The sequence below is a fragment of the Notamacropus eugenii genome, chromosome 1 (assembly GCF_028372415.1).
Source record: "Notamacropus eugenii isolate mMacEug1 chromosome 1, mMacEug1.pri_v2, whole genome shotgun sequence".
In the NCBI taxonomy this organism is placed as follows: domain Eukaryota; kingdom Metazoa; phylum Chordata; class Mammalia; order Diprotodontia; family Macropodidae; genus Notamacropus; species Notamacropus eugenii.
This window is the reverse complement of record NC_092872.1, coordinates 236,573,994-236,597,204: the sequence shown is the minus strand read 5'-3', so window position 1 is coordinate 236,597,204 and position 23,211 is coordinate 236,573,994. Positions and strand designations below refer to the sequence as shown.

The following is a 23,211-nucleotide window of genomic DNA, read 5'->3' as shown; positions in this document are numbered from 1 at the left end:
CTGCTAAGGGCTTTACAAATATTTTCTCATTTGAAAGGAATTTCTCATCATCACCTTAGAGTTGTGCTCCCCACTTCATCTTTTATTTGGGGCGAGGAGTGAGGGAAACTGAGTCAATCAGGCAGAGAGACATTTAGCCTTGCTTTTAGAAGGTGTTCATATAATTTGTATCAGATGAACCAACTCCCTGGTCATGGTTTGGTTCTTCTTTAGAGGAAGGAAGCTAATGTAACACAACAAGTGAACCTTTTCTGTTCACTTGGTTAGAGGGTTGTGATGTGAATATCGGGGTCCCTCGGACACTTGAGTGAGCTCCATCCATTCAGATATTACCAACTGGCCATGTGACTTGCAGGATCCCCATTCACCACCAGCACCCCCTCCCCTTTCAATTCTCCTGGAAACTAAGGCTGCTCATACTCACAGCTGAGTGTGTTAAAAGGGCTTACCACAGGCCCAGATATCCACAGGTTTTCCATAGGGATCTTTCCTCAAGACTTCAGGGGACAGATACCCTGGTGTACCAGCAAAGCCTGTGTTGGGAGAAATAGGCACTGGTATGCATGTGTCTGCCTCCCACACCATCATACACAAGGTGCCTCCTTTCCCAAGCTTTTCCCATTGCCCAGGTTTGTAGCTTTTTCTGAATTTGTATCAATCTCTGTTTCTGGGCAGCACAGATTCAGCTTCTGGATAGAGTCATTAAGACAAGGACACCCATAGGATGCATGGGGCACCCATGGAGCATGGTACTCAGAACTTCCTGCTCATCTGCCCAGAATGGAAGGGAGACACAGAATCACAAAGTTGAGCCACCGCTGGACATAGCCAGACTGGATGTTCTAGGGAGGTAAGAAACACTGGAATTCCAGCTCTCATTTTGCCACAAGAAGGTAACCAAGGAAGAGGGAAAAGAGATGGGGGCTATGCATCTCAGGAAGGAAGGGGTCACCCCCTTACCAAACCAGGCCTGCTGATCTCCCTGAACCTCAATGGCCAGTCCAAAGTCAGCCAGTTTGACAGCAGCACCCTTGCATTTACTCGCCAGCAGAAGGTTCTCAGGCTGAAGAAGGAAGACAGAGAAACTTGTAATGCTCTGGCTCTCAGAGCCCCCCTCAATCTGCTCTTCACATGACCTACAGGGGAAGCAGAGGAAAGTGAACTCTGGCAACCCAAGTCAAAGGACATCCTCTGCAACTCCTCTGTGGTCCAAGCGCTACCAGTGCTTGACACCAGATGGCGCCAAGATGCCACAAGGTACAGTAAGAGTAGGCAGTCAGTCAGTACCTTGAGGTCACGATGCACGATGTCATGCTGGTGGATGTGGTTGACACTCTCTAGGATCTGATGAATACAGTGGCTGAAAAAGCAAATGGGAAAGAAAGAAGGAAGCAGGGTTAAACCACAGTCCTTCCAAGCCCAATAGTGGACAGATCATTGCTGTCAACCAAAAGTCATGACCAGGTCCCCAGACACCCTCCAAAATAACGGCAGGCAGCTTCCCAGAAAAAGATCCTTGGATGCATGGGAGCCAAGACTGTAGGAGTTCCTTCTCCCCGCCTCAAATTTGTCTTTGGCTGGCTGAGAAGCCCCCTGAGAGGGGGTGTGTGTGTGTGTCTGTGTGTGTGTGTGTGTGTGTGTGTGTGTGTGTGTGTGTCTGTGTGTGTGTCTGTGTGTGTCTGTGTGTGTGTGTCTGTGTATGTGTCTGTGTATGTGTACGTGTCTGTGTATGTGTCTGTGTGTCTGTGTGTGTGTCTGTGAAGCAAGGCAGGAGGCACAGTTGGCCTTACTCTGCCCTACCTCCCCCATGCCTTCCAGTTTTACCATTCTATATCTATCTGCTTTGCAGCACTAAATATTTACTGAATGAATCAGCGGTTCTTCAAGTACAGTCCAGGACCAAGGAGTTCAGGACATTAAAAACTATTTTCATAAGAATATTAAGTTGTTTTCATTTCTAACACGGTAAATATCAATAGCTGCAAGCCACATAAATAAAAGCTCTTTGGGAGGGGGGAGGGCTCCACTAATTTTCAGACTTGCTGGTATGAATGAATGAAAAAATACCTGAACACCCACTAGAAGGAAGGCATGGTGCTAAATGATACAGGAAATGGTCTTCATTTACAGACCAGCAAGGAAGTTAAGATTATTGTTAATAAGATTTATCAACTAACAGTATTCGATATTCTGCTGGCAAGATTGAATGATAGATTTGTTAGGCAGGAAGATCTGGGTTCAAATTCGCCTCAAAAGTTTGAGTAGTTGCGGGATTCTGGGCAAATCACTTAACTACTCTAAGCTTTACTTTCCTCATCTGGAAAACGAGGAAAATACTTTACAGGGTTGCTGTGAAGACTGATCGAGATATGTGAAGCGCTTTGCAAACCTTAACATGCTATAAATGTGAACCATGTAACGTACAATGAGCTGTAACACAAAATACCAGATGAGATGTGCAAACAGAGCCCTAGGGAGGGCCAGGGGAAGGAAAGGTCTCAGTTATGTTTTTGTTTAGAACAAAACCAGCTCAGGCTCAAGTGACATTCAGTGACTTAGCCCTCTTCACCACCATAATCTGCTCTACCTACATTTCAGACTTCAAGTGGTACTCTGAAACATGGAATTTTAGACATTCCATCCTGCCCACCACATTACATATCCCTACTGACTGCCTAGGGAGTGTCCAGAGAGGAGGGGAGAGATGAACCGCCTGGGAAGCAGGAAAAGCCCAGGATGGACTTTTTAGCACCTGGGCTGGGATAGGTCCTGTCAGGTTTGTATTTTTATCTTGACTTCCAATTTCTCCCATCAAAAACCCATGTTGGGACTCCCACCGGAGGCAAGGTGCTCTGCAGATCCCTATAACACACAGTACAGGCTGCAGGGCCAGACAAGGAGGCTACTCCCTGCTCTCTCCACAAAAATGTATAATTAGAACAGAGCTGGGCCGGCCGAGAGCCTTCTGGCCAAAAATGGCAAAAGTGTGAAGTGTCCCAGCTGAGCCAGGCCAAGCCCACTGGCACCGTCATCCCCCTCCCCCCCTCCCCCCAGGCTCCCAGGGCTATCTCCCTCTTCCCTTTTTCTCTCACTCCCCCCACCCCCATCCCAGGCCATCCCCACTGGCACTAGAATTTATCTTCCCACTTGAGCCTCTTTCTTGAGGCTTAAGCATCTGAAATTGATCAACAAGTAGTGGCCTCAAGAAACTCTTCAAGAAATGACCAGTGCGATCTTGAGATCCAAATCAGCCATGGGTAGAAGGTATGCCCTCCCTCCTCCCAAGCCAGACTGTAGAAACAACCCATTCCCACCAAACCTGGAAGTGGCAGGATAGGGGCAAGGGGAGTCAAGAGTCCAGAGAAGGAGGCTGGGCAAAGCTTATCTAGAAACCATCTGCAGTGCACGGGAGGGGCTCTTCGAAAGCCGACACCGGGCTATCAGAGCTATCTCCAGGAATAAGAAAACTCCTCTTATTAAGAAGCTCCTGGGTGGTAAAACCTCATTCCAGAGGGCAAGATGTGGATTTGGCAGCTGGCCACAGTGGTCAGAAGACATCATGAGACCAGAAGTCTCAGATATACACTCCTTGGGCCAATTCATTCATTCCATACTCATTCAATGAAAGCATTTATTAAGTGCCTACTATGTGCCAGGAATTGTGCTAGGTGCTAGGGATAAAAACAAAGACAAAAACGAAATGGTCCCTGCCTTCAACAGACTCGCAATCCACTGGGGAGGGGGGAAACGTTGGAGAAGATGTATACAGTATATTATACAATGTATATGTTGTACAACATATAACAAATAAAAGAGTCATACAAATTAATTTTAATCTTCATTAGAGTTCAAGCCCCTAGGGCATCTTTTTGTATCCGTGGCACTCAGCACAGTGCTGGGCACACAGTATGAGCTTAATAAAGGCTTACTGACTGCTAACTAACTGACGAATTTTCTGAGGGAGTGTGGAGAGCAATCAGGAAAGGCCTCATGTACAAACTGGCAATTGGGATACATTTGGAAGCTCAGGATTCTAAGGGTGCAAGTCAAGAGGCACGGGGGTGAGGGAGGGGACGGGCAGAGTGTGGGAGATGGGAGATGGAGTGATGTGTACAAGGAACAACAAGAAAGCCAGTATGGCCAACATGCAGAAGGACTGGATGGAAAGGACTGAGCAACAAGACTTGGCCTGGAGTCAGATGAGAAAGGGCTTTAAATACCAAAGGAGTCTGTATTTTTCTTAGAGGTAACAGGGAGCCGTTGAAGATCTTTAAGCAAGAGCGTCACAGTCAGACCTGTGCTTTAGGACTATAACATTAATGTGGCAACCTGGCAAAGAATGGTTCCTTGAGAACAAGGATCTTATCTCACTTAACTGTGTTCTCTATCCTGCCTCCCACAGTGTCTGGGATGCAGCAAGTGCTTAATAACTCTCTGTGGAATAAATGAATGGATATAAGTATATCAGAGCAGCTGCTGCAGGACTGGACGCCCCATGGAGGATGTGCATTGGAAAGGGACGTTTCTAGGGGAATTGGGCTAAAATCTGGCTAGGCAAGGTTAAAGTTAAGTTTACAATCCTGCCCCAACCCAAGAAATTCAGGACCAATCCAGAAATGATGACCCCTTTTCATGAGAAAGAACCATTTCTAATCCTTTCTTCCCCCCTTGTTTGATACAGACCTGAGATTTCATCTGTTTACATAGTGGTAGTGCCCAAGGCAGACTGGCAACTACTTTATAACTTTTAAGTCTCAGCAAGTTATCTGGAGCACTTACAGGCTGTCCACAATTACATAATATGTGTTAGAGGTAGGCAGGGCTTGAACTCGGATCCTCCTGATCCCAAGGCTGGCCCTGTTTCCACTATACCAGCTGGCCTCCCCTCCGAACTTTATTACACCTGATTCTGAGAGGCAAATCACGTAGCCCACCAAGGCAGCCAAGAGCTACAGCAGAATCTACTGAGATCAAAATTCAGAGAACCCTAGCTTCAGGGAGTTTACTGAAAACTGCAGGAAAAAAATCTGCATCTCTATTAACTGATGCTCACCTGGCATCGGCTTCACTGTAGTACTCTCTGGCTACAATGTCTTCAAACAGTTCCCCGCCGGTAACGCTGTAACCCAACAAGAGGGAGCAAGAGGGAGGAATTAGAGGAGCCAGAAGGCAAAATCCCCAAATCCCAGTCCCAGGACGGGCGAGGATGAATCCACTTGCACACACCTGCTTCCAGCAAAACCCAAACCAGTCATGCAAGGTCATCTCTACTTGCTCTTTTCCTTTACAGATGGCCCTGTACCAGTCTTGTAGAGTCTTGAGATTGAACTACCTAGCACTTAGCATGGTGCCTGGCACACAGTAGGTTCTTAATCATCTTGATTATTGATTACCTTCATTTCAGCCACATTTCTATGACCTTCGCATTGTTTGGGAGGACCAGAAGGAAGCAAGATGGGGGCCTAAAAGAAAGCACCTGGCCTGGCCCCCCAAATAACACCTGTGACTGGAGACAAATGAACCCATTGGGAGAAATCCAATATTAAATGTGAGGAATAACTAAATTCCAGGGACACCTGGGCCGAGTGAAACAGTAGCTAAAAAACAGGGAAGAAAGCTTCCAGGAAAACCAAGAAGGCATTTCCAAAATGTACAACTGCAGTCTTGCAGCAGCAGAAACCACATGGAGCCAAGTTACTAATAAAGGCCAATTTGCTTTCTCTAGCATTTTTTGGCAGGGGGTGACAGCCACAGATTTCATCTGTGTGGGGAACTCCTGTAGAAATTCCATCCACCAAAGCTGATCACCGATGCTGTCTACATCATTAGGAACTGTGGGAAGGCTGCTTGGGGACACTGAAAGGTTAAATAACTACTACGTATCAGAAGAAGGTCTTGAATTCAGGTTTTCCTTGCTAGTCTCCATCTCTTTCAGAGAATTAAAGGTGCAAAAGTCTCCATTACCTTTGTTGATGTTTGGGTCAAACCTCTTTTCCCTCCCCCCCAAAAAAACCAACAAAGGGGGTGAGGAATGCAAAAACAGTGTTATAAATTTATCTATCTCCATCTATTTATTTATTTTTGGTTGGATCTGTGGTCACATTGGTATAGGGAACTCTTGGGAAGGAGACTCTATCAATGTAGGTCAACACCTTCTCTGCAACCTATGATTTTGGAGAGTTGCCACTTAAAAAATTCCAGATTTGCCCTGGGTCACAAATTCATTACATGTCTGAGGTAGCATCCGAACCCAGGACTTTCTGACTCCAAGGTCAGTTCTCTCTATCCACCATGTTATGATAGCCCCTTCTATTTCTTAGGCAGAAGGGGGAAAAGAAAAGTCCTCCGAGAGACCACTATTTCCCATCATCCTCTGGAGTCACAAATTCCAAGCCTTTATCTTAAGCTGGGGAAGGAGTGGAGTGGAGGGAGCCAGCCAAATGCTTCTAATGCAATTGCTGGCAGTGACAAAGGGGCACTTACAGGTCAAAGACGAGGTAGTGGAACCCTTCTTCAGAAATACTGTCATGGAGGCGCACTGTAAAAGAGGAGAGAGTGAGAGAGGGGTTAGCAAGAAAGAGGACTCCAGAAGCCCTTCATCTTTTGGGGGGAGAGACTCTTGCCTTCTCTGCCCACTCTTTGCCCAAGTACTCACTTTTCTCCACCCTGGCACATCATCAAAGGAGCTACACACTTGACAGGAGATAATAAGAGCTCACCTCTCATCAGGGTTCACCCATGCTGGCCTCCAAGTCGGGCAACAGAAAGAGAAGATCGCAATCCACTACAACAAAGTGTCTTGCAGAACAAGACAGAATGAGGAGATATAGCCAAGAGATCAAGATATGAGCTGAGATGAAAGAGAAACCAGGAAGTCTACTCCATAGGGTAAGAGTTAAAGAAGAGGAGAGCTCTCTAGGAGAGATCTGGTGGGAAAGGGGAAAATCTAATGATGTAAATTTTAAAAAAACCCAAAATATCAAGAATCTTTTTTAAAGAGATGAGGAAAAAATGGTTCTCTTCTCCTTTCTTGCTTCCTAGGTATCTCTTCATTTTTTCCCACAGCTCCATAGTAGAAGACCCTCATACCTACATCTCCAGGCCTGACCTCTCAGCTGAGCCACGGTCCTGAATTTTTATCTGCCTGCTGAATGTTTCCTGCCAGCACCTCAAACTTGCCATGTTCAAAACGCAACCAACAAACCCATCAACAAACATTTATTAAACCACTACTATGTGCCAGGCACTAAGCTGGGGATACAAAGTCTCTGCCCTCAGGGAGTTTACAATCTATCAAAACTAATCATACCCCCCGCCCCCCAATTGGCTCCTTTCCTCCAAAATGCCCTATTTTTAATTATGGTAGCGCACTCTCCACTAACCGAGGTTTGAAACCTCAGTCGTATCTTGAGCTTTCTCCTGTCTCCTGACACCCACATCCAATCTTTGGCCAAGCCCCATCGGATCTGCCTCCACAGTATCTCCCTTATCCCTCCCTTCCTTTCCATACTTGTGCATGGCTCACTTCTCTTGCTCAGGCTGGGGATTATTATAATAAACTAATTCCTCTGCCTTTAGCTTTTCCTTTTCAATTCTCCCAAAAGGAAACTTTGTAACATGTAAGTCTGAGTTACTTATTTGTTCAAGAAACGTCAGCACATCCTCATCACTTACCAAATCAAATACAGTCTCCTTACCCTGGCATTCGAAGCCCTTTCCCATCTGACTCCTCAGCTTTATCTCCTAGTCTATGCTCCAGTCTAACTGGTTTACTTACTATTCTGGAACCTCAATCTGTCTTTTTTTCTGCCTCCCTGCTTTTGTATATCCATCTTCCCCAATCCTCAGAATGAGCTTCCTTCATATTTCAGCCTGATGAAATGTTCCCTCTTTAAAGGTCCAGTTCCGGTGACACCACCTCTTCCAAGAAGTCTTCCCTAACTTCCCCTCCCTGCCTCCATCCTTCTGCTAGAAATGATCCCTCCCTCCTTCAATCTGTCATGCTGAGAACTGATCTCGCCTGTTCTCAAAGGCACAAATACAGAGCAGAAGGGAGTTAGTCACATTGTAACTTGTCTCATGAAGATTTGCGTACATGTCTCATTCTCCTGATACTCTGCAAACTCCTTGAGGAAAGAGACAATGTCATATTTTAATCTCTGGATTTCCAGAACCTAGCCCAGTGCCCTTGTACATAACATGCCCTAAAATAAATGTTTGCTGTTGGATATTAGTAGAGAAGCAGGGTGTGTGTGTGGGAGGAGAGGGCAGGGGGTCGGAGATATTATAGGGGATGGAGGGGAAAAGACACTAAAAGCAATAAGTGGCTAAGAATTAGGCAAGAATGCCAGGGGAGTGAGCTTACAGAAGGGAAAACCAAAATGGAGAATGGGATCAAGGAAATGAATGAAGCCGGGAAAAGAAAGTGGGAAAGGGGAAGGAACAGCTAAGGGATGAGAATTATGAGAAGGTGGGTGAAGGGTGTGGGAAATCCAGAACACTCAGGGCAAAGGACAATCGGACCAGATGATCAGGCATTTGAGAAAAGACTTAGGACACTTATCCACAGCAGCAGATATCCAAGGCAATACAGCAAGATGTCCAAGAAAGACAGACCATGTGTAAAGGTTAAGTAGAGAAGGCGAGACTCTCTTCCCACTCCCTACCCCCGCCACATCTCCTGGGCCAAGAACCAACCTAGTTTCTCTTCAGGTCTCCTCTCCAATCTTTTGCCCACAAAGCCACCTTTGGGTAGGCTGCCAAGCCTCGATCATCATTCTGATGGAAGTATCAACTAAGTAAGCCCTTAGTGTTCAACTCCCTTGGCAGATTGTACTCTCTGCTCCTCCCATCTCAGATGAAAGGGAGGCAGGATGGATCCTCTCCTTTGGGCTACTTTTTTCCCTTGAACTTTCTCCATAGAGAAAGCGGGCTTTGCCCTGGGCCCTGCAAGATTTCCCTCCCTGTCTTCTAGAATACAAACGGTATTGCTCAGTACCACCCAAACTCAACCAGGAAAGCTCTTGGCCAGAGGTATAAAACTAGGAGGAGTGACTTCTATGAAGGCTGTTGTCTCACAATTACCCAAGAGTCCACTGTATATTTTTAGAAGAGGTCTACTTTTCAAAGCATTTGCACATGTTTTATCAGGAGATCCTGAGAGGGAAAGAAGAGGGAAAGTGTAGGCATCACCCCCATTTGACAAATGAGGAAAATGAGGCAAAACTCACTACAGATCTCCTAAACCTTCATGTGGAGTCTGCTTGCCTCCCTAATTTGATCCAAGATTACAAATCATGCCAAAAGCTAAAACATCAAGAAGCATTTATTAATTGCCTACAGTGTACCCACGGAACCACTGATTATCCACCTCGTTTTCTCTCTCCCTCTTGGAGACGGACGGATGGCAGGTATCATTCATTCTAGAGCGCAGGCAATATCCAGCTCCCCAAAGAAGGCCTGGGGCTCCTAAGTCTGCCTTGCCTTCAAAGGAACCCATTCTTAATCCAAACCTGCCCCTTTCAAGACCAGCAGAGAAAGAAGAGGGCTTTCCAGCCAGCTGGAAGGGGATGTATAAGACTCATATTTTCCTTACCTCATAACCTATAATAACAACAACAGTAGTGTTGATATAGCACCTGAAGGTTTTACAAATATCCCCTTATTTCATTCAACTCTGAGAGGTAGGTGCCATTATTATCTCCATTTTACAGATGACAGGAACCAAAGTGGACAGAGGTTAAAGGACTTGCCCACGGCCATACAGCTAGGAAGTATCTGAGGGCAGATTCAAACTCTGATCTTCCTGACTCTAGGTGCGCCAGCGGCACCACCTGGCTGCCTCAGGTACTAATATAATAGCTAATAATAAGGAGAAGAATAATGATAGCTAACATTTATAGAATGCCTTGAGATTTAGGAAGCACTTTACATGCATGATCTCATTTAAGCCTCATAGCAATTCTGATAAAGTAGGTGCTATTTTTATCCCTATTTTACAGATAAGAAAACTGAGGCTGAGGACCATTAAGGATTTCCTCAGGGTCACACAGCTAACTAGCTAGCAGGTACATGAGGAGGGGTTTGAATTCAGGTCTTCCTGACTCTAAGTCTCACACCTATCCATCCTTTCTTCTAGCACTTTCAACCAGGAGACACTAGTCAGCTGTTCCTCCAAATTCATGCCTTGTGCTAAGTGTGGCTGTGGCAGCTGCTCTACTGATTCCAAAAGGCCTTTCCCATTTAATTAAAAATTTGCTATTAAAAAGCATTAAAGTGTGTAATACAAATAATCCCCTGGAAATCATCTGTCCCAGAAGCTAATGACCAGCTTCGTTAGAACGGTGACTAACAGTGGCAGGATGGGGAGGTGACAGGCCAGCAGGGACCCGCCGCAAATGGGCAGGCTCAGGGGATTACTGCAGAATCGGGCCTGCTCTTGCTCCTCCCCCACACTACAGGATCCCACTCACCCAGAGCCAAGAGCAGAGTCAGCCCTGGCCCCCTCCCTCAGCTCTGCACACAGCACCGCTGGGCAAGCCTGGGAACACAGAAAAGACTGCAGAGAGCCCAGGCACCGGCAGATAAAAATGGCCTCTCGGAGGCCTCCACCCCTGCCAGGGTCAGATAGCCCTTGTACCCTGAAGGAACACAGGGGAAGAATCTGAGCAAACCAAAAGGCTTCCCCTAAAGTCTGTCCCCAGGACCACAGGCTCAGACCTGGGAGGAACCTTAAACTAAGGCCCTCATTTTCTAGATGAGGAAACTGCATCCCAGAGAATTGATGAGACTTGCCTAAAGTTCCTTGGGTGGTAAATGGCAGTATTTGAACCTGGGTACCGACTCCAAAGCCAATGCCTTTTTTGGTACAGTGGATACAGTGCCCAGTCTAGAGACAGGGAGACCTGAGTTCACCCCTTTTCCATTAAAGAGAAACAAGACTGATCAATCCAGTGCCTTCCAGAGGCAGGGATTGGGGGTTCAAATCTGGCCTCACACGCTTACTAGCTGTGTGACCCTGAGCAAGTCACTTAATTTCTGCCTCAGTTTCCTCAACTGTAAAAGGGGAAAAATAAGATATCTACCTCTCAAGTTGTAAGGATCAAATGAGATCACTGTAAAGTGCTTAACACACTATCTAGCACCTAGTAAGCACTACATAGTTAGCTTTTGTTATTATTATTACATTAGCTGTGTGACCCTAGGCAAGTAACCCTTGTTTACCTCAGTTTTCTCATCTATAAAATGGGGATAATAATAATATCAATATAATAACAACAACCTATCTCCCGGGGTTGTTGTTAGGATAAAATCACTGTAAAGCGCTTTATAGTACAGTATCTGTCACATAATAGGTGTAATATAAATGTTAACTCATTATTAGCTATTGTTACTTTTTCGACTGCATCACAGCTGCCTATCATCTTCCTAGAGTAGAGATTTTTAACCTAGAGTCCATGAACTTTTAAAAAAAATACACTGATAACTATTTCAACCTAACTGGTTCCTACATTTTATGCATTTTCAAACATTATTCTGAGAAGGGGTCTGTGAGCTTCACCAGACAGCTGAAGACATCCATATCACACACACGCAAATTTAAGCACCCTCATCACAGGGTCACATGCAAAATGGAAGAAAATCAAGACAAGGAAGATTAAGTACCTACTATGTGCTTGGAGAAGAAAATGGCAAACTGCTCCAGGATATTTGCCAAGAAAACCCCAAATAGGGTCACGAAGATTCAGATGTGACTGAAATGACTGAACAACAAATGTGTTGGGCATTATGTGGCAAGCAGAAAGATGGTGAAGGCAAAGAGAGCTGCTTCTCTCCGACTTCTATCATGTTTATACTAAGGACTCTGTTTAGACTATAGCTGATTCTGGAAGCTCATTTAATTGACAGTGCTTGACCTGCTCCATCCATCCCCTGATGCCCAAGGTACCAGGCTTTCTCTCTAACTCACAAGGAAGTCATCTTCCTTGTTCCTGGAGAAGCCGGCTCTATTCTGTTGCGGATGGTCCTAGGCACGAGGATTCCAACATCTTAGGAGTGTTTATAGTATTTCAGCAATAAACATAACTATTTTTCCTTAAACTGTAAAAAAAAAAAAAGAAAACACAAAAATGCTCAGAGCCTGGCCAAATCCCCAAATGTCTCTCCTCGATGCTGCCAACATTATCCTCATGTTGCGTAGGCTTATGGACTGACAAAGGCCCAGCCCAAAGTGGGATGCTCCTGCTTATAGCTCTCTTGAAATCACCCAACAGCATCCTACATCTCTGCTAACAAACCTTTGTCAAAACAGCCAGCCAGGGGGGAGAACAAAGGGTGGGGAGGCTGTCTGAAGGCTTCCTCCCAATCCCAGCCACTAGTGGATCTAGAACTTCTTGGCTGGGAGGGGCAGGGGTTAGCCCATCATGCCCTGGAGTTCTGAGCAGGTGTTTGCAGGAGTCCTCAGAGGCACTTCTTTAGCAAGTGGTATTATCAAGGAATTTTCTCCTTTCTTTGCTGCGTTTTTAGTTCTTGCCACACTCATCTTGAGCCTAACAGGCCTCAGGGTAAAGGCCAAGAGGGTAGAAGTGAATACTGAACCCCTGAAGATCTAAAGGAGGTCTATTTCTTAGCTGTGGGAGGCAGCCTAGGATACTAAGGAAAGGACTGGTTCTATAGTCAGTGGGATTTGGGTTCAAATCTTGCTTCTGAGGTTTACTACCCGTGTGACCGTGGGTAAAGTCACTTCATAGTCCCTTGGCCTCAGTTTGCTGATCTAGAAAGTGAAGGGATTGGTCTAGGTGGCCTTAGAGCTCTAGGCCAGGTCTAGCTCTAAGATCCTGTGATCCAGAGATGGAGGGGCCCCAGAATGGGTCTATCAAGAATATTTAGTAAGCTCTTATTATATGCCAGGCACTAAGCTAAGTACTAGAAATGCAAAAAAAAGTAAAAAGAAGGTCCTTGCTCTCAGTGAGTTTAGATTCTAAGGAAGTCAATAGAAGCACAAAAAATCCCCCAAAACCATGAAGTATAAGATAAATACAGGATAAATGGAAAGTAATCTTAGAGGAAGGGAGAGAGAGAATCTGAAAAGGCTTCTTGCAGATGGTGGAATCCGAGCTAATGGTAATGGCAGAGAGGACAGAAGGGAAGACTGAGATACAGAAGATCCAAGGGAGCTGATTCCTTCCCTGGAAGAGGCAGTGTAGCTTACTGGAAAAAGTATTGGCTCAAGAGTCAAAGGATCTACGTTCAAATCCTGCCTTTGACACTCCCTGTATAACCCTGGGAAAGTCACTTTGCTTTCCTGGGTCTCAGTTTCCTGATCTGCCAGAAGTCAGAGGTTGGTCTAACTGGCCTCTGAGGTGCTTTCCAAGACTTGATCAACCTCCTTATGCTCCACCAAGGAATGGTACCAGCACACCGAGGCGTGAATCCGGCTGGGCAGCCTTCATAATAGCCTGGACTCTAAGAAGGAGTCACAGACTCTAGGACATTAGAGTAGGGTAGACCCCAGGGTGCCAATGGAGACAGCATGCTCCATTCGAACTTTACTAAGCAGTTAGCAGAGTTGTCTTTCCCAGCTCTCAAAATTGCCCTTATTGTTCCTTTCCAAGGGTCCCTGGAGTTTAGAAGCCTGGGAACCAGTGGGCTTTAACTCCTAGGACAGAAAGCAATTCTACTTAAGGAAGAGAGAGTGTGGAGAAAAATGAATCTCTGACTCCTTCCACCAAAGAGACCTGCTGCAATCAGGTGCCTCTGAGTCTGAGGACAACTAGCTGGTGAAAACCTGACCTCTCTCTGTCCAGCACCAATGTTCAATCCTGTCCACTGAGATGGAGCCAAGGGGGTCACGACCCTGGAGAATGGGGGCAGAGGGAGAGAAAGAATGAATAAGAGGCACCAAGCCACCTCCTCTGCCCCCTTCCACAAGCCAGGTCAGAATCCATGGCAACGTCCCCACAGCTCCCTTGGCCACTGCTGCCACATCTCCAAGAGGAGCCAAGCAGGGCCTCATCTTCCAGGCCCTCTTTCTCAGGCTCAGGCCCTCCTTCCCTCCCTCCCTTTCACCAACTATTCACATAGGAACAGAGCCCCAGGTCAACGTGTCTCCCACCAGCACAAGACACCAAGAGCCATCTCAGAACGGGGTCACCATAGCAGGCCCACAGATTCTAGCCTTGCAAAGGGTCCATCCAGGGCCTAACCCCACGTTGCCTACTGCCTCTGCTAGAGTAAAGAAATGTCAGAACAAACTGACGCTCTGTCTTTTCTTGTTTGGGGGTGGGGGTGGGGGTGGGGGAGGGAAGAGCTACCAAACTAAGCTAAAACCAAGTCACCTATCTGATTTCTTTAAATATGGGACGGGGAAGCGAGGAGGAAAAATGGTTAGAAATACAGTGATAAAAAAAAAGTCCAGATTGTTTTTCAGATATAATCATATCATGTCCTTTCTGATCCATTTTTTCATATCCTTCATTATATTTCCTTGACCTTTTGGTGGAAACCCCATCATAGGTAAATAGCATGGTTCGGCTCTTTGTTCTCTTATGTCTCAATGAAATGTTTTTTCATTCATTTATTTGGCAGGCGGGGAGTTCATGGGCCTAAGATTTAAGGGCTTAAATCTATTAGATTAGAGCCCACCTAATCTAAAAATTTCATGGATGAGGGAACTCAGACCCAGAGGAGGTGAAGTAACTTTCTCAAGGTCACAATGGTAATAAGTAACAAAGCCAGAATTTGAACCCAGGACCTTTGACTCCAAATCTAATACATCACAGTCTTCTGTTAGTCATGAAATATATTCCTCTTCACTCAAGGAGCAACGGATAGGGATGAGGGGATTGGAAGTGGTTGCCTCTCAACACTGAGGCTTGTGCCCCAAGATTCACCCTGCTCTGGTACTCCTGGGTGGCTATGGAGGCCCACAACACCATTTTTCTTCTTCCTATGAGCCTGTGGGTACTGTTCTCTGATTCAGATTCCCAGAATCCACCCCTTTCCCATTAAAGAGGAACAAAACTGATCAATCCAGTGCCTTTCGGAGGCAGGGAGTTGGGAATGGAAGAATGTCTATCTGGAAAGACCACCCAAGAATTTGGGCAAATCGAGAACACAAGGGCCTATCAGCTTGAAGGTGTTCGTTCCATGGAACAGAGTACACCTTTGCACAGAGTTGCCAATCTGCTTTGGGGTGTAATTCAAGATGAAGATTCTGAGCTGTAAAGCCCTGCACGGTTTGATTTCTGGTTACCTCAGGACGGTTCCTCTCCCCGTGGCTCTGAGCAGGACCTGTGATCACCCACATGGGTGCTTGCCACCCTCCCAGCATCAAGGAATTTCGACAAGCCAGCAGAAAGAAGGCCTGGGTTTGAATCCTGTCTCCGACATCTTACTACAAGTGTGACTCTGGGTAATTACTCAACGATTATTTACCCAGAACTCCCCTAGAAGCAAGGCACTGTGCCAGGTACTGGGGGAGAATAAAAGATGATCCCTACTTAAAGTCTAGTAAGAGAGAGAAGATTTTTTATCAAGAATACTATCCTAGGGCACAGTGCCTGGCATATAGAAAATGTTTAACAAATAATTGCTGATTGATTGATCAAGTGCTAGATTTGGAGCCAGCAAAAAGTGAATATGAATCTCACCTCAGATACTAGTTGTGTGACCCTAGGCAAGTCATCTGATGTGATAAGACTCAGTTTCCTCATCTGTGAAATGAGGATAAAGATCCCTGCAGGGCTGACCTCAGCTGGTTCTTATGCAGATCAATGAAATAACGTATTTTGCCAGTGTTACAGCAGTACATAAATGCCAGCTTGTTATTATCTTTATCCCAGACATAAGGCTTTGCAGCACTAATAAATGAGAGATGCTGAATTCTCATAATGGTGTAAATCTTCAGCAAGTCACCACAGAGCCCTTGGCTCTGACAGAAGCCCAGAGGCCTGGCCCTCCAGGCACTGTAGAAGCCCCCAAAATCTTCCAGCTATAGCTACGGAAAATTCCTTTCCCTTCCGGAGGACTTTAAAACCCAAGCTCATGAGATGTTCCCCTGTGCCTCTCCCTCAAGACAAGGCCCTGGTTTCTACTCAGACTTGGCAGCTGGCTTAATTTCTGGCCCCTTGTCAAAGAGCAGCAAATCAAGGCCAACAATTTTGCCAAAGACTGTTTCAGCTGAACAATGTAAAATTTAACTGGAGTAGGTTGTGTCAGGCAAAACTCGGCAGGCTTTGGAACGGCAGACAATCCACTCCTGTTCCCCACATCGAGGGGGCAAGGGGAGGGAAAAGGGGGGAGAGAATACTCCTAATTTTTCTCCTTCCTTGTATCTGGAGTCCAAGTTGCTCCTGGGTAGCTTGCTTTCCTGGCTCCGGGGGAACACAAACCCAGGCACCATGGAAACCCCTCCAGTGTGCATGGAACTGTAGCAGAGACAAAATGCTTTCAGGTACAGAAACAAAATCCTGACCCGTTTGAGGTGGCTAGGGGTGGGCCCTACTGAGGGACACTGGCAGAATCTGCCTGCTGCCTCCAACGCTGAGAACCCTGGGAACTCAGCCTATGAAAGGAGGAAAGGTGAGTCAGGAGACAAACAGTAGGATGACAAACACCCCTGGTCTGAAAACAGGCCCTGCAGGATCTGGGGAGCTCAGGCCCCTTACTTAGGACATATCTGTGGCTCAGCACAAGGCCCCAATCCAAGGTATGGAGTCAGAACACCTGTGTTCATGGTACGGGGGAATGAGTGTCAGAGGCAGAGGACCTGGGTTCGAGTCCTGGATCTGCCTTGGGCAAGAACCTCCTAACCTAAGCTCCCTAGACCTTAGTGCCCTCACTTGTTAAATGAGGGGCCACTAAGATCACTTACAATTCTTAAATCTACAGTCCTATAATCTTGACTTTTCCCATTGATTAAGCAATGATACCCTTGGGCAAATGTGAGCCTCAGTTTCCTCCCCTGAAAAAAGGGGATAACAATACCAATATTACTTACCTCACAGAAATGTTGTAAGGACCAAATAGGATCACCAGTTCACAAATACAGAGACAGAAGGGACCTTAGGGGTTTCCCTTACCATTTTACAGATTAGGAAGCTGAGGTCCAGAGAGAAAACAATCTGCTCAAAGTCATATGGCTAATTAGTAGCAGTGCAAGTACCTGAACCCAGGTTCTCTGACTCCAAATTCAGCTTTTTTCCACGCTACCTTCACAACAGACATAAAAAGCACTTTGTAATTATGAGCATCCCATAACTCGAAATGAGACTGCCGTTGTCCTTTTTTTAAACACATAAGAGCCAAACCAGACGCTAGAAGAAGAACATGTGTACAGACATCCCCCAAAGACAGAACTGTTTCCACCATCTTCCATAAACAGGCAAGGAACAAACCAGTGAAACCAAAAGCACTTACCAATGTTTGGGTGTTTTAAGAGCCGGCATATTCGGGCCTCCCGTTCTAACTTCTGGTGATCTGCAATCATAAGAGAGAAAACAAAAGATGTCAACTCAACCATCCACCTCCCCTGCAAGAGAAAAGGACATTGTGCCAGGACTTCAGAGTGTCGCTCCCTTCCAAACAGCTTCTCCTCCCTGGAGAATGGTGAAGATTTGATCCCCTATCAATGAATAATTTCTTTCCCCAGAGAAGTCTAAAGACCCCTCTTGGATCTTACCCTCTCCATAAAGTCAATTCTAGATCAATCTGGCTTCCTCCCAATTCTACATAAGGAAGCATGAGACAGGGGAAAGAGGCCTGGGTGAGGGCCCAGAAGATCTCAGTTCAAATTCCAAATCTGATACTCACTCCCTGTGTGACCCTGGACACATCTTTTCACCTTCTTGGGTCTATAAAGTTAGAGGATTATACTAGTAAAGGTCTGTGAGGTCCTTTCAAGGTCTAGCTCTGTGATTTGGAATCTAGTGGGCTCTAAATAAATAAAATAGGCTCTGACTAAAGGGAGGAAGGGCAGAGGTGAAGATTGAGCTCCTGAAGATCCAAGGGTGACTTTGAGGCAGGAGAAAGGATGGATGATACAGTGGAAGTCAGAAGATGTGGGTTCAAGTCTCACTCCTTCCTGGGCACCTGCCAGGGATTATTTTCTGATCTATAAAGCCAAAGGGTTGGACCAGATGCCTCTGAGGTCCTTTCAAAGTCTGGATATATGGTCCTGTGGTCCATTTCCCATGGGATCTTAGTTGTTGTGAGGCACTTGAATATAGAGGAAGGGAGATTCTCCTTCCTCTGCTCATGAGTTTAGCAGGGTTCTGTGGCTCCAGCATCTCTCTTCCAACTAAACTATACCCACAGTCTTATACCTCATCCCCACCCCCAGCCCTACCCTGTCCAAATTGTTTTTTCCAAAGATGGAAAAATTTCTAGTGACAGCTCTGATCCTGAGCACCATGATGCTCAATTCAACATTCATTAAGTGCCTATTGTGTATAAAGATCTGCAACTGGGGGGACAGCCGGGGTGTCCTTCCCTTACAAAGAGCTTACACACATGGGTGCTTAGGGGAAAGTATATCCAGCTAAAAACAAACAAACAAAAACCCTCAAAAATTCATGCTTCATTAAACTCTCTGCCATCTAATCCATCAGTTAGCCCGAGCTGTAAAGAGCCCCCCATAGGCTATAGACATGTGAGGTGCTGGGTATATCAGTGCTCCTCCCTGGTAGGGTAAACCCTGAAAAGTGGCTCTGGTTCACTGAAGCAAAGGAAACAGGCAGAGATGAGGCGCGTGTCCTTGCTGCCTGGCTAATCCAGGCCAGCTGCTCATCTGGATCAGCCCCTTCCCGCCCCCAGGTTGAGCATGGTTCCTAAGCACACTTGATTTTTCTAGGGTACGGCTAAGGGAGGGCCGGGCCCAAGCATCATTCCCACATCTGACTAACATCTCATCGATCCCAGGCAGGGGCAAAAAGAGATGAGCAGAGTGATCCAGGCGCTAGAGAATGATGGATATCTTTGACTCTGGGGGACCTGTGCCTCCCCAGCAACTAGTGGAGAAACTATCCAGGATGTCCCCTGCTGTGGGCTTGGGGTACACTGAAGCTGCAGCTCCCCTCTCCCTCCTTCCTATTCCATCGCTCCCTCCCCAACACACTTCTGGTGCCTGGCTACCCCAGTCTGTGTGGGCAAGAGGGTGGCTTGGGATGCAGGGCTGAGGGGGAAGGCCCAAGGAGATTAATGCTTATCTCCTCACTTAAGTCTCTTACTGGCTAATGGTTACAGCCCCAAAGCAGCACGAGCGCTAAAAATAAGGGAGCTCAGGCATAACCAGTGAGTCAGAGTGTGAAAGAGAAGGTCTACCCATACTCCCAAGCAGGGAAGAAGGGATGGGTGGCCCTGGCCTCCTCTGCTTAGATCCACTGCTCTACTCACCCTCCCTTTGGCCTGGGGCTCAGTCTACAGGGCACCAGCCAACCTGCTCAGCCTAAGCCAGTACAAGCAACAGGCGCCACCCTGCAGACCACCCTGGAAAGGACTCTTGTCCTGTGCTTTTTGTCTCATTCGTTCTCTCTTTCCACAGCATGGGTCCTAACCCAGGCAGGCTCCTATGAAGGGTTCTGTTTTGGAAGGAGGGGTAGGCTACAAAATTCAATCCAACCAACATCTTGTCAAATGTACAAGGCACCATGCCAGGCACTGGGGATAAAGACAAAAATGAGACGACCACTGCCCTCAGCATGTTTACGTTCTGATGGAGATACATGTACACAGAGAAACAAAGACAAGGTAACTGGAGCAGGCAGGGCACTCACAAGTGGTGCAATCCCCTGAACCTTGGGCAAGAGCTTAGAAGGGTAGTTGAAGTGTGGCGTAAAACATGGGCCAGAGGCCTAAGCAAAGGAGGGTTGGGACTAGCCAGCCTTGACCTCAAACCTGGGCAGCGACTGGCAGATACCCCCTGCCTCCTGCAGAGGCCTCTAACATGAGAGAGCAAGGACTCTAACCCAAACCAAAGGCTTTCTCTAAAGACTACCCCCAACCTCCGTCTACATTCCACCATGACTGGGGCTTCTTCCTCCACATTTTGGGTGGGGGAAAACCCCAAGGCCCCATGTCAGAAGTTTGTGGGCAGAAGATTCTTTCAGCAGCGGGGGCTGCTCTGCTGGGATGTGAAATCCCCTCTTGTCCTCAGCCCCCAGGAAGCCCAGATGCCTGCTGGGATGGTTCGGCTTCCTCAGTCCCTTGGATGGCAACATCATGGCATGCGGCAGGATGCTTGATGCTCAATGAGCCGTGTGGTTTCTGACTACCACACACTTGCTACCTCTATACCCTGCAGAAGCCCAGCCATCTCTCCAGCAACTCCAGCTGTTATCTCCTGTCTCCCCCCCACCCCCCAACCCCTCTATACTTCCTGTCCCTAGGCAACCCCCCCCCCCAGGGCTGCTTCTGTGGCCGGGAAGGAGCTAAGGGCTCCACCCCAGCTGCAGCTGCATTTCAGGAACCAGTGATGGTGGGTAAAAAACCCAGCCAGCCTTTTGCTCCAAAGCTACCTTGGCCATCACCCATGACTCCCCTCTCTCCAGTAGGAGTTGGGGGCAGTGGGCAGCATTTTGTCCATTTGGATGGGATACAAGGAACCGTCACTGTTGCTCACAGTCCAAGGGTCATTGTGAATACTCCACTTCCGTCAGTCAGATCCCTTCCCATCCTACCCTCCTTCCCATCGATGTCTCAAAGGAAAGAACTTGCCCTTCTAGGGGCCAGGACAGTCCTACACTCTTGGGCTCCCCCCAATCCAGGCTCTAGGACCCCGCCCCCCTGACACAGCCCAAACCCCACCCCCACCCCCTTCCTGTTCAAAAACCAGCCACTTCCCGCTTCTGCAGAAGGCTGCTTCCTGCTGCCTGTGTATTACTGCCATGGGTAGGGACCCGTGGCTGGCCGGCCTTCCAGCCCAGCTCCGACCACAGCCCCACTGTCCCCTCTACCTCTCCCCTCAAGAACCACAGCAGCAGCTTCTGCTTTCTGTATATGTTGAGCACCTACACACACCCCTCCTAAAGATCCAAGGGCAAATCCCTGCCTTAAGCCAATCCCAGGTTCAAGTTCAAGCTCTGGGGAAAAGGGCGAGCTGGGGATCCACCCCTTTCCCTCATCAATCTGCTCCAGAAACACCAAGGATCATGGGGCTGGCTATTCTACCATCCCTCCCTAACAACCTGCTGCTCACACAGTCTGTAGAGAAGGCCCAGGAAGCGCCTGGCAGATCAGGAAGGGGTTAGGGTGTTACGTAGAGAAGGAACAACTCTGTCCTCCAAGCAGCCAGCTCTCTACCCAAAGGTAGCCCTTGTATTAGAAATAGCACTTGGAATCAGCAAGGCTGGGTCCAAGTCCTCAACTATGGACATGGGGCCCTGAGTGAGAAACTTAACCTCTGCTGCCTCAGTTTCCCCCTCTGTAAAATGAGGGGAGTAGACTAGATGACCTGTGGGGTCCCTTCCATTTCTGATCCTATGAAGGATGGAACAAGCATTTATTAAGCTCCAACATATGCAGGGCACTTTACAAAGACTGTCTCATTTGATCCTCATAACCCTGGGGAGGTAGAGGTTATTATTATCTCATTTTACAGAGGACAAAACTGAGGCAGCAGAGGGTAAGTTACTTGCTCAGGGTCAAACAGCAGCTAAGTGTCTGAAGCTCCATTTGAACTCAGGTCCTTTTGACTTCAGGCCCAGGGTTCTCTCCACTGAGACACCTAGCCGCTTACTTACTTCCATGACCTTGGACAAGTCAAATAACCCCTTTATGATTTAGTCTCCTTATCTGGAGAATGAGGGGGCTGGACTTGGTACCCTCTAGTTCTGGATCTACAATCCTATGATCCTGGCTTAGCCACTTACTGTGGCTGACTCCAGGCAAACTGGTGAACCCCTCACCCTCAGTTTGTCCTTCTGAAAAAAGGGGACAACGTGCACACTAACCAACTCACAACACAATGGAAACCTTAAAGAGCTGTATAAATGGGAGTAGCTCTGTTCTTTCCCCAGGTAGGCAAAAGGAAAAAAACAAGGTGGGCCCCTGAACCACACCCCTCAGCAACAGCCATCACCCTCTCTTCAAGCAGATTCTGAGCCTCCCTGATAGGGGGTACCAACTTCCTCAGTCTCAGCTTGGGGATCAGAATTCCGAGTTCTACTTGCAACTCTGCCCTTGACTTCCTATGTGACCATCCACAGGCTGTCCCCAATTCCATGGCTGAGAGGGGGTCAATGTAGATCACTAAAAGAATTTCTCTCCTGCCCTCTCAATGGCCATGGGGGCTACGTAAGCAGCATGCCATGATTCAGTGCTGAGTGCTGGGCCCTTGAGCATTCACAAGATCCAGGCATTGCTGAGGTCACTTCCAGAATCATCAATCTACTTCAGCTCCCTTTAAGAGTACCACCCATCCTCTCTCCCAAGCCCAACCCCCTCCAACACACTGCTCTGGAGGGCAGGAACCAGTGTTTCACGGGGGCCCAGTGTCTTAATCCAGCTTTCCCGGCAGCTTGTAAGCAGCCCACTGCTCCTGGGCACTGAGCAAGAGGGAATCACAAGGCTTAATCCGATAGCTCTCCCCACCACAATATATCCCCTCCTCATCACTCCCCACTCCAGTGCTGTGACATCCTTTTCATCATCACAGTCAGTTCCTGTGAGGCACAAAGAGTCTACCAGTAGTCTAATGTCTCCTGTTCCTTTTCTATTCCCCACAGCACTTAGGATATAGTTGGTATGCTGCACAAGTGTCTGGTAAGGGTCTGTGACTTCATCAGTGCTGGGAAAACTCCCAGTGTGGAAACTCTATCCACAAATGGACAGCCTAAGCCATCTATGAAAATGAGAGGAGCACTGATTTAGCTCAGGATATCTGGTCTGAGTCTGACGCCCATCCTGCCTCATTTTACAGGTTAGGAAACCGAGGCCCACAGAGGTGAAATGCTTTCTCTAGGTCAAACAAGTCAGAAATTAGCAAAATGGAGACTCTAACCCAGTTCCCTTAATTTCAAATTCAATGCTTTTCTCTCTGCACCAGGACAGCGCCAACTTAACAGGTCAGTCCAAGTCTCCTTGAAGAGATTAAATGATCTGTATAAGGTCACGGTGTAAGAGTCTCATGTGGGATTGGAACCCAGGTCTTCCGGATTCCCAAGTCCAACTTTCTTCCATCACATACTGACTGACTGAACAGAAGTGGGGGGATGC

General features: G+C 47.2%; 1 protein-coding gene across 33 annotated transcripts in view; it reads right to left on the bottom strand.

Moving 5' to 3' along the window:
• Positions 1–23,211, bottom strand: part of CAMK2G (calcium/calmodulin dependent protein kinase II gamma) — a 60,072-nt gene that overhangs the window by 28,686 nt on the left and 8,175 nt on the right. For all 33 annotated transcript variants that reach the window (XR_011971498.1, XR_011971499.1, XR_011971500.1 and 30 more), the window contains exons 3-8: positions 17,419–17,478; positions 6,484–6,538; positions 5,054–5,119; positions 1,288–1,360; positions 961–1,063; positions 450–533 (exon numbers count right to left, since the gene is read on the bottom strand). Coding sequence is in view for 28 of the 33 variants with exons in the window: in XM_072628156.1 (XP_072484257.1) it covers positions 450–533; positions 961–1,063; positions 1,288–1,360; positions 5,054–5,119; positions 6,484–6,538; positions 17,419–17,478 (441 nt within the window). In the remaining 5 variants the exon portion in view is untranslated. The remainder of the gene's footprint in view (positions 1–449; positions 534–960; positions 1,064–1,287; positions 1,361–5,053; positions 5,120–6,483; positions 6,539–17,418; positions 17,479–23,211) is intronic.